Source organism: Neltuma alba, unplaced genomic scaffold (genome assembly GCF_004799145.2).
Source record: "Neltuma alba isolate B1F8T4 unplaced genomic scaffold, ASM479914v2 tig00013207_pilon, whole genome shotgun sequence".
In the NCBI taxonomy this organism is placed as follows: Eukaryota; Viridiplantae; Streptophyta; class Magnoliopsida; order Fabales; family Fabaceae; genus Neltuma; species Neltuma alba.
The window spans coordinates 6,724-23,062 of record NW_021637512.1 but is presented as its reverse complement, the minus strand read 5'-3'; the positions used below and the strand labels follow the sequence as shown (position 1 = coordinate 23,062).

General features: G+C 33.5%; 2 protein-coding genes and 1 non-coding gene across 3 annotated transcripts; 2 read left to right on the top strand and 1 right to left on the bottom strand.

Annotated features, from left to right (window-relative positions):
* Nucleotides 1–466: 466 nt before the first annotated feature.
* On the top strand, nt 467–6,560 carry LOC114735433 (probable inactive ATP-dependent zinc metalloprotease FTSHI 2, chloroplastic). Its single transcript, XM_028923129.1, is given in 12 exon segments — nt 467–1,755; nt 1,758–2,010; nt 2,361–2,533; nt 2,746–2,847; nt 2,949–3,113; nt 3,276–3,416; nt 3,628–3,786; nt 4,521–4,606; nt 4,834–4,912; nt 5,415–5,537; nt 5,730–5,786; nt 5,866–6,560. Coding segments are annotated over 12 exon segments (2,676 nt in total). The 5' UTR covers nt 467–633; the 3' UTR covers nt 6,082–6,560.
* Nucleotides 6,561–7,409: 849 nt separating this feature from the next.
* On the top strand, nt 7,410–8,502 carry LOC114735418 (early nodulin-like protein 1). Its single transcript, XM_028923114.1, has 2 exons — nt 7,410–7,633; nt 8,079–8,502. Exons 1-2 carry the CDS (start codon nt 7,410–7,412, stop codon nt 8,500–8,502), a joined length of 648 nt encoding a protein of 215 aa, XP_028778947.1.
* Nucleotides 8,503–13,506: 5,004 nt separating this feature from the next.
* TRNAR-UCU (transfer RNA arginine (anticodon UCU)) lies at nt 13,507–13,579 on the bottom strand. The gene has a single exon. It is a non-coding gene; the product is annotated as a tRNA-Arg (tRNA).
* Nucleotides 13,580–16,339: the final 2,760 nt, after the last annotated feature.

The window sequence follows — 16,339 nt, the reverse complement described above, 5'->3', positions numbered from 1 at the left end:
TCACAAGAAATCCATTCAAGTTTCTTTCGAGTTATACTATTATCTTTGATGTTTAATATAAAAAAAATATAAGAGTAATTGACTATTTTAAATAGATTAAGAAAGTTTATTAAGTTAGTTATTTGTAATAATTAGGTGTTGTCTTCTCTAAAATACCCTTAGTGATTATGTATTAGTTAAAATCACTATTTGATTGTTCTTTTAACATGTGTAATTACTATAAAAATTATTTTAAAAAAATAATAAATATAAGAGATAAAATGGATTAAGATCTTATATTTATATTTATGATCAAATTAAAAGTCAAACTATATCAAGTTTCGGACTAGTAGCGTTTATTTCTCATATCATGTCGTTCAGCAAAATGACGTCGCCATTTATCAACAAAATGATTGTCGTTTAAGAATAAGAGTGCCGGCGAGGCTGGATTTTGCTTTTGGCCGGTTGGGGAAGGATACCCAGGATCAATTCTGTCGCTTGAAGCTTTGGGAGCTCATCAGCTTCAGAGCGCGCTCAATGGCGAAGCTTTTGCTTTCGTATTCGGCATGTAACCCCGGCCATCAATGGCTTCAGTAATTCCCTTTATTATAATAACAGAATTTAGAATTTTCCCATTTTGACTCAGGATACTCCATGGCTTGCCATTGCCTTCTTCAACATTCTCCTTTGTCATCTTCCTTCCTGCACTCCCTGCACCCAAAACACAAAACCCTGCCGAGGCTACCCAAAATCCCCTCTTTTCGATCGATTTCCTCGCAACTTCAAACGCCGGGACTTGAGAATGAAGCCAAGGAGAAAAGGCGGAACACTCATTTCGATTTCCTCAAGCTTTCAGTCACTCTTACTGTTATCTCTGCTTCCTTATCTCAACCTTCAGCTCTCGCCGCTGCCGCCACTACTGTCAAGGAAAAGAAACGAGCACCCAAAAAGCCTTCTGCCAAAAAGGTCGAAGCGATGTCGCCGGAGGAGCTTCAATCTTGGACTCAAGGTCTTCCTCTGGTCTCTGATCGCATTCCGTACACTGAAGTATTGGAATTGAAGAAGGAAGGTAAGCTCAAGCACATAATTAAGACCAGTGCTGTGAATTTGAGGCAGCGGGCAGTGCCAATTTTAGTAGTTTTGGATGATTCTAGAGTTTTAAGAACAGTTTTACCATCCTTCGAGAGTCACAAGAAGTTTTGGGAGTCGTGGGATGAGTTGAAGATTGATTCTTTGTGTGTGAATGCATATACACCGCCTCTGAAGAGGCCGGATTTACCTCCCCCAATTTTGAAACTTCCCTTGCCTCCTAAGGTCGAGTCTTTTTTGTCTTCGCTTCTTGATGTTAAACCGAAGAAGGAATCAAAGAAAGCCGCAGAGCTAAGACGAGTTAGGATGGAATTGCAGAGAGAGAAGAAAGACGAGCTAAAGAAGGTAAGGGAGGAGAGAGAAATGATGGAGAAGAGTATAAAGATGCAGAAGAAAGAGGAAGAGAGAAGGAGAAAGAGAGAAATAAGGAAGAGGAAATATGAGGAGTCATTACGTGTGGCAAGGACAAAATACGTCCGAACAGCAGGTTTTTGGTATGATTTGGCGAGGGACCAAAATGTGACTAGTGCTCTTGGACTGTTTTTCTTCATCATATTTTATAGGACTGTGGTGCTTAGTTATAGAAAGCAGAAGAAAGATTATGAAGATAGGCTGAAGATTGAGAAAGCAGAGGCTGAAGAGAGGAAGAAAATGAGGGCCTTAGAGAGGGAAATGGACGGCCTTGAGGTGATGATGATGATGAGGGTGAGCCAGGGAAAGAGGAGGAGAATGCTTATTTGAAAATGGCAAAGCAGTTTATGAAATCAGGGGCTCGGGTTCGAAGAGCACAAAATAAAAAACTTCCTCAGTATTTGGAGAGAGGCGTGGATGTAAAGTTCACAGATGTTGCTGGGCTGGGTAAAATACGCCTTGAACTTGAAGAGATTGTGAAGTTTTTTACTCATGGAGAAATGTACCGGAGGAGAGGAGTGAAAATACCAGGTCACATTCCCCTGACCCTTGCTAAGCATTCAATAGCATCATCTGAACTGCCCCTGAAAAATTAATTGATTAAAATTAAAGCAAGCTAGTCTAGGCTCTTTGTCTTGCCGCTTTCGTTGACAATCTATTTCTTGTGGCAATCTGCTTCCCTCCTTTTGTTAACATTATTGAGGGATTTTTTTTTTAATGCCGAACTTACTCTTTTCTAAGCAAATTTTGAGGGAAAACATAGATAGATATCAGGTTTCAAACCCTTCAGCTGACTTCAAAAGCCAGGGTTATATTAACATATACATCTTTGCAGTGCTTTGCACTGGACTTACTAAGGGTTAACCTGGTCTTTCAATCAGGTGGCATACTTCTATGTGGCCCTCCTGGGGTTGGAAAGACTTTGCTAGCAAAAGCAGTGGCTGGAGAGGCAGGGGTTAATTTCTTCTCTATATCTGCTTCGCAGTTTGTGGAAATATATGTTGGTGTTGGGGCTTCTCGTGTCCGAGCGCTTTATGAAGAGGCCAGGGATATGGTACAAGATGTTTTCAATTTTTATGTTGCTTTACAATTTTCCGTATTTGATTCAAGTATGTTGTTTGTTTGTTTGGTTTTCATCTAATTTCCTCTGATGTCTTTTTGGTTGCAATTATCATCTTTGCTTGAACCCATTATTTTGCTTTTTGCTTTTGTGCTAACTTGCCTCATTCTTAATCTAACTGACCTCCTTTTCTTTCTAATTCTCAGGCTCCATCTGTTGTTTTCATTGATGAGCTGGATGCAGTAGGAAGGGAGCGTGGCCTGATAAAGGGTTCAGGTGGACAGGAACGTGATGCTACTCTTAATCAGGTTCATCATGGCACAACTGAAGTTCCCAACTGGAGCTATGATTTTTGTGTGTGTGTGTGTGTGTTTATTGGTTGATGTTTATTACCTATTGAATGCTTCAGCTACTAGTCTGCTTAGATGGGTTTGAAGGAAGAGGAGAAGTGATTACCATTGCTTCCACAAACCGACCTGACATTCTGGATCCAGCACTAGTAAGACCTGGGCGTTTTGATCGGAAAATATTTATCCCCAAGCCTGGACTCATTGGTCGCGTAGAAATTCTAAAGGTAGCAGCTCCAATATGTATTCCATATTATGTTTGCATTAAAGATTCAGTTAAACCTTAGAACTTTGTAAGGCAGTTGTTTTGCTTCTAATTTCAGAACTAGCAATTGTAAATATGTGTTTAATGGAAGTTTGCAATTGTTCTATTTTTTGTGCGGCAATAGGTCCATGCCCGTAAAAAGCCAATGGCTGAAGATGTAGACTACATGGCTGTTGCTGGTATGACTGATGGAATGGTTGGTGCCGAGTTAGCAAACATAGTTGAGGTTGCTGCCATCAATATGATGCGAGATGGAAGGACTGAGGTGGGTTTGTCTTAGCTTTTTCCTTTGTCTTTGCCTTTATGAAAGGTAGCGGATGACAGAAGTTTCTATTTCTCCTCCCAAAGAAGCCACTTACTTTGGAGGCATAAAAATTACATGCGTACTCAGAAAGTGGGGGAAAGAGGTCAAGGAATAAACAAGAGATTTCTAAGTTATGCTGACATGGAGACTTTTCTACTTGATACTTTTTCAGATTACAACTGATGACTTGTTACAAGCTGCACAAATGGAAGAAAGGGGGATGCTTGATAGAAAGGAGAGAAGCTTTGAGGCTTGGAAACAAATAGCTATAAATGAAGCTGCCATGGCTGTTGTGGCTGTGAACTTCCCCGATCTTAAAAATATTGAATTTGTATGATCATTACACTGTTTATTGCATTATTTTGGTTATGCATATTCTCATACCTAAAATGGGGAATTTGACTAAAATTGTATTCTACATCACTTGCAGAGGAACTTATAAATGCTTACTTCTAAATAGTTTTAGAGAATAATATCGTCTGTGAATTCAGAATCCATGATGGTAATCATATGCATCATTCTGTCAGCTGATTATTTTTATGCACATCAGATGTTAGAATAACGAATCATCTATTATGGTAAATAACAAATTTTGGAGGCAAGAACAAATCTTCCGCGCTTCTTCATTCCGCATCTGGGGTACCGTCTTTGTGCCATGTCATTTACTATTGAATGATAGACGATAGATGTACCACTGTTGGACAAGACCTGAAATTGCTATTGTTGCCACATAAATGCGATGCAATAAAGAATGCATAGTCCAAAATGCTGACAGCTTTGTTCTCATAATGAACCTGACCTGCATCTAAAGACTGGCATACAAGAACTTAAGGTCGTCTTTATGGTGGTATCTGTATGTTTCCACAATTTACACTAGATATCCGTTGTTGTGATTCTGCAGAACTTAACCTGGTAGCTTGGTGTTTGTTTCTTTTATGTTTTTGGAACCTGAATTGTCATGGCCTCTGTCACACGTAAATGATTAGTTCTTTATTTTCTACCATTCCCCATGTTTATACTCCTGGTAAACATTGTGCGTCTCATCATTTTTTTGGCTTCATGTAGGTCACAATTGCTCCTAGGGCTGGTAGGGAGCTGGGTTATGTTCGAATGAAGATGGATTCAGTCAAATTTAGGGAAGGAATGCTTACGTATGGATTTTCTCTTGTACCCTTAGCTCCCTTTTGTTATGATTATATTTTGCTTTAGCTGATGCTTTCCAAATAAAACATCTGTCTCTTTGTTACTGGGAAAGGTCAATGGTAATGTTGCAGGGCTATGTTTATAATTTATTTTTTGTCAAATTAATGCTCGTTAAGATTGCCTTGCAAAACTCCTTATTGGTATCGTTGCGTCTCTTGTAATGATATATATGCAGCCGACAATCTCTCCTTGATCATATCACTGTTCAATTAGCACCACGGGCAGCTGATGAAATTTGGTATGGGAATGGTCAGGTAAAGTTAGGCTTACTTTCTTTCAACTAATTTATGATATGAGAGCTCACAGATTAAAGAATAATATTTTATCTGTTATAAAACTTTCAACCTCTGAATTTATATGATTTTGTATATCTTGACTTGGATTGTGGATTAATAGCAGGTAATGATAAATACGTTAAAATAAAAGTTTTACAAATGTATTATAACAAGTTTTGTTTTTAATGGAATGCTTTAATTTGTATTATTCCTGAGGGTGTTTTGGTCATTATCACTCACAGATTTGTGTATATTTCATAATAAAGGAGAGGATTGTGTATTTTAGACTTTGCTTTGTTGGGACAGGAGAGTACTTTACGCTTCATCTTTTAATAGTTTATCCGGAATTGGAGTTTTTCTTCTGACATGCATATATTTACTTTTGCCTCTTTGTCCTCTGGAGTCCTAGTTTTTCCATCTCGTTATAGATGTGAATTTGATTTGGCTGTACAACTAGTTAACATGCTTGGTAATATTTCAGTTGAGCACGATATGGGCTGAAACAGCAGACAATGCTAGGTCTGCGGCAAGGACTTTTGTTCTTGGTGGGCTTTCTGAGAAGTATCATGGGATATCCAACTTCTGGGTTGCAGATCGAATTAATGTATGCATTCTCTGTTTCAATTTCGCAAGATTCTTGCGTTGTGGTTATTAGTTCCAGTTTTGGTCTCAGATGAGCAAAGAGAAAAATAGGTCAACAGGGGGAAAAAAACAAGCGAATTCTGTTGCCTCAAACTTTTTTGTAATGATATATGTTGGCCAACGAACTGATTCTCTTATATAATTCAATTACCAGGAAATTGATCTGGAAGCCATGCGGATCGTCAACTCATGCTATGAACAAGCAAAAGAGGTATGTTAGAATGGAAAAAAATGGATCAAAGAACGTTTTCTATTCACGAGTCAAAGTGATCCCCTTGTTTTCCTAACAGATCTTGGAGCGAAATAGAACTCTAATGGATGCCGTAGTGAGTAAACTTGTTGAGAAAAAAAGCATAACAAAACAAGAGTTCTTTCACCTAGTAGAAATGCATGGCTCCATAAAACCAATGCCTCCTAGCATACTTGACATTCGGGCTTCCAAGCTCCAACAATCTCAAGAGGTATTGAAGAATCAAAAGGAAGCCGCAGTGAGGAGCCGCGAATGAAGAAGGCACTCAGTCTAAGTAAATCAATCACTAAGATGCTCAATGTTTCTTAAGTTTGTCATACCATGAGGAACTTGCAGCCGGCGATCAACCAGTGCTCTGAGAAATTAGCTTTTGGTGTTTCTTTTTGGCCGTCCTACTGACACCTTCTTTGGGGACTGGACATTTTGAGCTAGAACCAAATGACTGCCATACAAAGCGGTGAAGTTCCTTTTTTTCCCGTTCTGCTTTTGCTTGCAAAGTGGTAGGGTTCAAAAGCTGATCACAAGCAATACTTAGTGTGAGCTGCTATAGAATACCTACTTTTTGAGTTTATGTATATTATTTATGGTCATAGAGATAAATGTTACAAATCAGGCTTTGTTTGAGGTTTCTTGGCCATTTTAAACGGGATGGAGAGATTCTTTTCTGGAATCGAAGATTGATCTTGTTCAGTTTATTGTGCCCCATGCAACAATAGCACCCTGTTCAAATTACAATCGATTATTGAGGATTGATATTCATTCATTTGAGGAGTCACATTTTCTCAGGTGGTTTTAATAACCAATTAGATGATGAGTTTCTCCATACAATAAAATATACTCCTCCAGTTTTTGATATAAGACATATTTTATAGTATAATTTGTATTACAATTCTACAAAATGGGTAAGAACCGAAGGGAGTATTATTTATGTTATGTGAATAATACGGTGTTCATAAATCTTCTCGCCACTTTCTCATTTGTGCAAGTATTAAAAAAAAAAACAGTAAAAATGTTCAGGTATCAATTTGTGGAGTGTTTGTACTAGTTTATACTTCATGGTATTGGGCGCCTTAATGTTATGTGCTTAAATTAAACATGTATTAGAAAATTAAAAATCAGAACCTTTTTTTAAGAGACATGCAGGAAGTTGAGACAGTTATATGGCTTTGAAAATATCTGATATATTTTAGAAAAAAACTACCAAGTCCGAAAGCGTAGCTCGATGATACTGAAAAACAATATAAACTAAAGTAATATACGAATAGTTGCATACAATTTTCCTTTTAAAAAATTTTTTTGGACCAAGAATAATTAACAATCAGTGAACATATGATTATTTTCCCCAAAAAAAAGGAACAAAAATTTGCTCTTGGCATAAAAGAAAATTTAACCCCCACGATGCCCAGTAATGGCCACACCCTCCTGCACGTTCAACGTTGAACAGGTTTTGCATCGTGCCTCACTATTCTCTGCAAATACCTTCCACGTCCTTATATATACATAATGTGTCTGTGCATTTATGTATACACTCATACTCGTATCTCTACCATCTATTAGTGGAAAAGAGAGGACTCAAACAGAGATATGGCTTCTCTTGTTGTGCTCATTTTCATGGCTGCCACCTTCATCACTGCTTCTCCATCACTCACCGAAGCTTCGAGGCAATTCAAGGTTGGTGATGACTTGGGTTGGCACCAACCTGACCCTCATAACTCTGCCTTTTATATCCACTGGGCTGAAACAAACCGATTCCAAATCGGTGACTCTCTTGGTCAGTTCTTCTCTCTCTTCTTCACTTCTCACCTCTCGTACGTCCCACATAATTTTTTTGCTGCTCTCAGGTTTTGTTTAATCTTTTCAGATGCAACACCGTAACACTGATGAGCGACCTGTTACTTAGCATTTGTCACTTGTTGCATGTCGTGTCGTCTTATATATATAGTCGTGCGCGTTGGCAGAATCTGCTTCACATTTCTCGTCAGAAGAAATCAATGGAAAAAGTTGAGATTTCGAAGGCTCAGCCTGAGAGATTAGAGAGAGAGAGAGAGAGAGTCCTGTAAAACCAACCATTTCTTTGACACATGCCGCTTCATATAATCTATCATGTGACAGTGTCTGTGTTCTTCTATTTCTATTTCTGCTTTCCTTCGACATGACAAGACACATCATATATAACCACGTGACACTAACGTCTGTGTTGTTTTACCGGCATTAAAGTTGTTCTTAATTAATGTTGTGGGTTCTGGTTGTGAGTGCAGAATTTGAGTACCAGAACGACTCAGTACTAACAGTGGAAAAATGGGATTATTATCACTGTGATGCGAGCGACCCCATCACTGCGTTTGACAATGGCAAGAGTATAATCAATCTGGACAGAGCTGGGCCTTTCTACTTCATCAGTGGCGTTCATGACCACTGCATCAACGGCCAGAAGTTGATCGTCGATGTCATGTCCCCACACCCCCTCCCTCCTGCATCTCCACCGTCCATTTCTCCCGCTGCTCCTCCACAGCCTCCAGTGGGCCCCTCGCCTTCTTCTTCTTCACCTTCATCTTCTCCTTCATCTTCCCCTAGTAGTTCTGCTTCTGAGCCTGAGGTTTCATCTTCATCAGTGGTTCTGGGATCAGATTTCATGGCTATTCTGCTCGGCCTTCTTGTGATCATCCTGCAATATTAATTTCCTGATCAAACTCTTTCTGATTTAATTTTTTTTTAGGCTTTAGGGTTTTAAACTATATTTTGTTCCTTAATTATCTCCCAGGCCACTAGGTAGCTTGGCATTATTAGGATAATTATGATGGTTTTTCTTGTGTTTATGATAATGGGTTCACTCTATTTCCAGTGTACCTTTGATTGTTATATCTGAGGCCTTTTTAGTTATTCAGTATCTTAGACCATTTATTTTTCTGCTTCTATAATTAATTATAATTGGAGCAACATGAAAGATGAGGTATCTTATATTTATCTATTTTTATTATTTTCGTTATTTTTTCCCAAAACAAATTCGTTTTACTCTATTATATTCCGAGACTTTTCGTTTGACTTGCCTCCGTGGAATAAAAAGGATAAATATTTCCAATTGAACAAGTGATAAAATATTATTCTTAAGCGTAGAAAGAGAGAAAGAGCGACAAAATATTAATTTTTCGAAAGAAATTCAAATTGAGGAAGATCCTAAAACTCAGATTTTGGTCTCTCAAATAAGTCTGCCACAGAAGATGGAGGAAAATCCCAACAAATATTGGCCGTAGAACGTCCTACCATTTATAGTTAATAATAAAACTCAATTTTTTTTTTTTGGATTTTAGGAATATGAATGCGAAATTGCAAATTCTGTGTTTAATTGATTGAAAAAGAAATTAACGACAGAGACATTCACAGTTGGCATCCTTTATTTTCTCTTTTTCCTAACTCAATCACGTGCTTAATGTCTTCACTCTTAATTCGTCTTCTTCCAATTAACCTCTCATCATCTGTCTTCTTCCTTTAATTTCCCTTGCGTGAATTATTTAATTTATTATACTTCAACCTAAATAACTTGTCAATTCTTATTATTTTTGTCACAACTTTATTATTATCCAGTAAATTATTTTTTTATGATTTTTTTTCTTGAATTTTTACACAAAACACGTGCGTGCGTGTGTTTTTATGTATATATTGATAATTAAGTAGGTGATTCCCCTGTACATTGCAAAAAGTCTTTAGAGAAAATGACAATATCTATAATTTAGTAATAATTATGCTTCATTTTATACCTAATATTGACATTGATATGCCTCATACATAAATAATATAATAGCTAAAAGGGTATTATTATATAACTATTCCTTTTTTTTTTTGGAAGAACATGTGGGTTGCTATTATATTATTAAGCAAATGAAATTAAAAATAGTTTTAGCATTTTCTTTTTGAGTTCATCTTAATTAGAAAGATCCAAGAATCTGAAAAAAAAAAAAAAAGTTTTTTAACCTGCCCGAAATGACTAAATTTCCATCCAAATTGAAAAGTATGAATTTTGATCATATTGTGACACAATTATGGTCAGTAAACATGAGAGTTTTATTCCAAACTGAAGTACAGTGTATATATACACAATGCATTAACAGTTATCAAGTCCTCCTCCGTGCTTATTATAGGACCTAATTATTAAGTTAATTTTAGTTTTAAATATAAGACCTATTTCTCATATTTATCAATTTTTCTAAATTACCCCTATGGATACTTATTCAACCATAATCAAGTGAGGGAGGGAGGGAGGATATTAAAAAAGATGATTATAGTGTTTCAGGAAAAACATCTCATATTTCTTATAATTAACTAACTTACCTAACTTTCTTAATCCAATCAAATTAGTTAAATAAGTCTCATATTAAGGACCGGAAGAGTAAAATGTAACAACTCAACTAACTTAACTATATATATCTTGCTAGCTTACTAAGTGCACAACAAGTATATATACACGACCAGAGTTAGAAAAATATTCTAACCAACATTATACACACACACATATATATATGCATGGTCTATTATTCCAGTACATATATATATGGTCTATTATTCCAGTACATATATATGGTGTTGATATTAATTATCTATCTGTCTTTTGTTTGTGGCAGCATTACGAAGCCAGATAGATTTTCTTGTAATACAGCAGCTAATGATTTGATTAATTATTCTAATTTTTCATGTCATCCCAAAACCATGAGGACCATGAATATCCTAATTAAGCATAGCTAGTATATTAATCAATCAATTAATTATGAATACCTAAATAATGACAGGAATTGAATTCCTCTTTTTAACTCATCAGGTGCAGAAACAGACATAAAGTTGTGTTTGGCAACTGAAATTATTAAAATTAATCCAAAAACATATGTATACAAGGATAACGTGCTTAAATATTCTGATAGTATTCACAAACGAGCACCCAATACCTAAAAAAAAATTTTGGCTCTTATATATCTTGAAAGTTTTTTTTTAGCAAAAATAGATTGACAATTAACTGCCGTTAAATTTGACCGTTAGGTTATGCAGTTTCACCGGTGTCTTTAACAGTAAAATTTAACAGTAGATGACGGTTCAGATCAGAAATGTTATGAAATAAAACTTCAGGATATATAAGCTAAAAAAAATTTCAAATATTGGGTGTTCCTTTGTGTATGCTTCCAATATATTTAAGTATTTTATCCCTATTTACATAATATCCAATTTTCGTACTTGGTATGTAGGAATACATGAAAGCGATTAAATTTAATTTACCAACAGGTGGGAAATTTTTTAATAAAAAAGGATTTTTTTTTTTGTGAATTATTGTGTCATTCCTAATATTGAAACCATGAATAGCTATAATTGATAGCGAATTATTTATCATCTAAAGTCCATGCCAAACATAGAGGAAAAGCTGCAAAATTATTGTATGTTGTTGATCAATATTATAATATTTTAATTTAGTTTATATTTTTTTCAACAAAATAAATACTTTTGGATCCCTCTTTATGTTTCTTTCCTGATTTCCTCAAGTACTGTATATTCGAAATTGATAGTTTTTATAAATAAATTAAAATATAAAAATATTTTATCTTTTACATTGTATTTGAGTATAATTATAGGAAATGGCTATAATAAAAATTTTAAAGTCCAACAGACGTGTGGAAGTGATATCAGTATGAGGGAAAACATAGCATTTTATTCCTTGAGTTTTGACTGGGGGTGTTTTGAAGAAAAACTAAGGAAGTGTTTGGCAACATTAAAAAGTGCTTCTTCGAAGCACTTTTTCACAAAATGAGGTAAACTCCTCTACATATTTATTTCGTAAACCGTAAAAGTACTTTTGAAACCATGGTTTGGTTTCCATTCAAACACCCCCTAAATTATTATTTTAAAAGTGATTTTATAATATATAAGTAAGTATGCGAGAAAAATTTTGTCTCATAAAAACACTTTTAAAAAGTAGTTTTTTTGAACCATGTAATTAATTTTGGTTTATTGAAATCTTTAATTACCCTTATGAAAGTAAGTCACATCAGCAATCTATGTTTGCCAGTTATTTGGCATATCAGCAAGTCAGTAACTTATTATCTCTGAGGATGTTGATTAAAATTAATCATAATATTGTAAGTAATTTCTTAATAAATAAAAAAACTAGAGACCTTGATCTTAATTGGCTATGACTTTAAGAAAAAAATATATGTTTTCTTTTAAATAATTGTAATTTGAGGGAGATAATCAAACTCTCACATAACATAGGTAATTAATACGTAAAAATAAAAAGAGAAAACAATGTGGAGATGCGGGGAATCGAACCCCGTAGTTTAAGTAAACTCAACCATTTGAGCTACATCCCCTTTTGATGTTTGAATTGGTGATTACATTTTAAATAGGTTAGTCATTATTGTACATATGTTCTTATACATATGTTGTTGCCTGTTGGTCAATATTATAATACTATAATTTAATTTATATTTTATTTCATTAAAATAAATATATTTGGATCCCTTATTACGCTTCTTCCCTGATTTGTTAAATATAAATAATCTATTAGAAATTGATAATATTTTATAAATAAACTAAAATATAAAAATATCTTAACTTTTACATTGTACGTATTTGAGTAATTGAAGGAGATGGCTGCGATACAAATTTTAAAGTCCGAAAGATGCGTGGAGCTGATATTAATATGAGGGAAAATATAGGTTTTAAGGAATCTGATGTTGATTAAATTTAATCACAATCTTGTATGTGATTTCTTAATAAAAAAGACTACAATCCTTGATCCTAATTGTCCACGGCTTTAGGAAAAAAGAAATATTTTCTCTTAAATAAGTGTAATTTGAGGGAGATAGATAGTTAAACTCTCAAAAATGAGAACAGGAAGAAAAAATAAAAATGTGGATATATAAGAAATCGAACCCCGTAATTTAGTATAACTCAACTATTTGACCTACATTCCCATTTGATGAGATTTAAACTTTTACTTTCCTCTTTAAAGAGGTCTTCAACCAACAACTTACTAGTTGATTCTTGGAAGAGAAAAAAAAGACTGGAAATACTTCATTATATTAGCTTTAGTCTTTAGCATGAATAACTTTTAATTATGTTATGAAAACCACTATTTTTTTTTTTAAATCTTCCTAACTCTTTACACTGATTGTAATATATATCGGTGCAAAAAATCATTTAGAAAACCAATTTCATACCAGTAATTCTAGAACTAATTGTACAATTAAAGTCCTTCCTCTTCTTGTGTCGCAACGGGGGAAGTTAAATTCGGCTATAGGTGAGACGCATATTTGTTGTGCCTAAGAAAATTGAAAAGAAAACAAAATACAATAAAATTAAGAAGGAACGAAACAAAGCAAGAAAAGACATCAAAAGCAGCAAAGTTGAAGCTCAAGGGGCACATCTTTTGAAGAGTAACTAATTCTATACGTGTACACACAATAAAAAAAAATTAAAATTTACAAATATCAAATAAGAAATGTCAATAAAATTTTTTTATTATTTGTAATTCAGTATTATCAATATCAAATAAAATGTTGTTATCAAATTTAATTTGAAATTTAATAATTTTTAGCTTTTTTTTTTTTTAATCTTTCTCCCAAGACTCAACCCCTATTTTACTGTTTCCTATATCAAAAGATGGAGCGGAAAAAAACTTTAAAAAAGAAAAAAGGGAGAGATGCACGCCCAGTGGGACTCGAACCCACAATCGCTTGATTAGAAGTCAAGCGCCTTATCCATTAGGCCATGGGCGCCTGGTTGACGGTGGCTTCTGATAACATCTCATGTTTTGTGTCTCAGAATAGGTGGAGTTGCACACTTCTCAAAAAACTCTTTGGTCCCATTTGATATGATACAAATATTAAAAATAAGGGATAAGGATTATGATTTTAATATGAATAATTACTTGTTATATGTGATTGGACAAACTTATAAAAGTGGTATTGGAGAATACTATCTCCTCATGATATTTCTCAATCCCACGTACATGAGTTTGTTCAATCCCATATAACAAATAATCTCTTATATTAAATACTTTTTAAATACATTTTTTTTACTTTCACTCTTAATTTATATCCTTTATTTTTAATATTTTGTATCAAACAGGACTTTATCATGCTAGTGACCTCCTAACAATACGGGTTTGGTGTCTCTAATCTGTTCCCTCAACCTACATGCAGTTTCTGTTCACGTATTGGTGAATAGTGTCCTTTTTAAAAAAGAATATTATAAATTTGGGCATAAATCTTTTTCATGTTATAATGTTTGTTTTTCGTTTGGTTTTTAAAGATAAAAATATTATGTAAAAAATTCAATTATATAATGTAAAAAAATGGTTAAAAAAAAACTATATAATGACTTTATGAATTATTTTATTAAGAAGAAAGATTTTTTTAAAATAACATTACAATTTAAAACTGAAAATCACTATAAAAATTATCATCATCATTATTAGCAAGTGAATTGAATAATATTATAATAATTATTAATAAATGATTTTAAAAAAACCTTGGGACCGGATGACCCTGTCCTGAGTCCCATCCCGGTTACTGTTTTGTCCCATCTCAAAATTTTTTTTATCCCATCTCGTCCTATCCCAAATTCATTAGAATCGAGACATGACAAATGGAACACTAGTACATAACTGCATATTTTTTAAAAGAATAATTTCTAATATGTATTCTTACCTTTTAGGATCTCATAATTATGAAGCCCTGAAGAATCAGATTTGATAGGGACTCTTAAATAATTTGTCGTCCTATGGTTCCAATGATGATCATAATAATAATAGTAATAATAATATATCAAATGAAAGCTATGCGTGTCACAAACAGTTTCAATATGGCTTGGTTTCTTCTCATTTTAAAATGTTGGCAGTTACAGGTTTTTAATTCTTCTTCTTCCTTTCCTTCGGCTCCTGGATGTTACTGCATTTTTATTTTGCCTGATGAAGATGTTGCAACTCAAACATTAATTTAATGTTAATTCGCGTCTTATTCTTCCTCAAAATTAAAATTTAAGGCCTATATATAGCCTCTTAGTCACTTAGTTTATTGAGTATTTAAATTTAAATGTTCTTCTTAATATAATTTATGACAATTATTTTATAATTATATTGTAGAGTTTGTTTCTAGTTTTTCTAAGTTACTCTCTTTTAGTATTATTATTATTATTATCATCATCATCATCATCTCCATCTTTTAAATTTAATTATTTCATAGTAAATTTTGAATTTACTATTCAAATCAATATATGTGTGTGCGCGCCCAACCGTAAAATAAAGAAATTTCTATCAAATTAATATATTTATTTTGGATAGAAAAAGAAATAAAATTTGGAGCAAATCACAATCATAACCATTCACACACATACACGACAGACACATACTTAATCTTGCCTTTAAGTAGACTAATAAAGTTGAGTAAATTAATTAATTATAACAACGTGACATAACCTTCTAAAAAAATCATTATAAAAAAAATTAATCTCTTAATCTTTCAAATTTTAATTTAGTTATGTCTCTAGCAAACTAGCTAGTGTCTTCGCAACTTGCGGCAAAAAAAAATTATTTGGAATTCCGTTCAAAACGAACTTTTAAATAAGTTTATGTAAGTCGAGAAAAAACTCTCCTCACATACTTATCTCGTATTTTATAAATCATGTTTGAAAAGCTACTTATAAATCAATCCAAACAAACTCCATAAACAGCATGACTGAAGCATCTTAACCACCACACACAACGTATGTATTTACATTATTATTATTATTATTATTATTATTATTATTATGATTATTATGTGTTTATTTGTGTTTTGACATTTAATGTGAAACTTTCAAGCCCCACGAGGCTAGTAATTAATTCATTCCTTAATAACGACTATTCTTAGTCACATAATTATATTAGTGGCTTAACTACCTTCATTATTTAATGCTAATACTAATTAATTTAGTGTTTCTTAATTTGGACATTATATGGTGTGGGGCGCCAGTCGCTACCTTGTTTTCTTTCCCTTTCATGGTTACATAATCCCTGGCCTACCCAACTGTTATTATTATTATTATTATTATTGTTGTTGTTGTTGTTGTTATTATATATTAATAATTAATCCTCCTTTTATTTATTTATGTACTACTGTGTTCGCTCCCACTCTTGATTCGTCCTTGTTTCGATTATTAAGGCATAGGTGGAATATGCTTGCAAAATTATAGCATTAGTCGAAACAATGATTCGCTATAATATTCCTATTGCTTCTTTTATTTCCAAGCATCATCCCTTTTCAATTATTCACGATATTTTAGTCTTTTAATGTCAGCACATGCTTCATGGTCCTTTCCCCCTGTTTGGAAAGTATTGTTATTTACTCCTCTAATTTTATTTATAAGTCATTTTTAACATATTTCATCAGAAAAAATAACAGTTTATGTAATAATAAATGAAGAATAAAATAGTATATCTACATGAAAAAAATGAATAATGTAACTTTTAAATAGCATAGAAGAACCTTTGTTATAAT

Bases quoted from the DNA above. Each gene is read 5' to 3' on its own strand.
- LOC114735418 (XM_028923114.1), top strand. From the start codon at position 7,410: ATGGCTTCTCTTGTTGTGCTCATTTTCATGGCTGCCACCTTCATCACT. The intron at 7,634-8,078 runs GTACGTCCCACA...TCTGGTTGTGAG, and splicing joins TTCTTCACTTCTCACCTCTC to TGCAGAATTTGAGTACCAGA.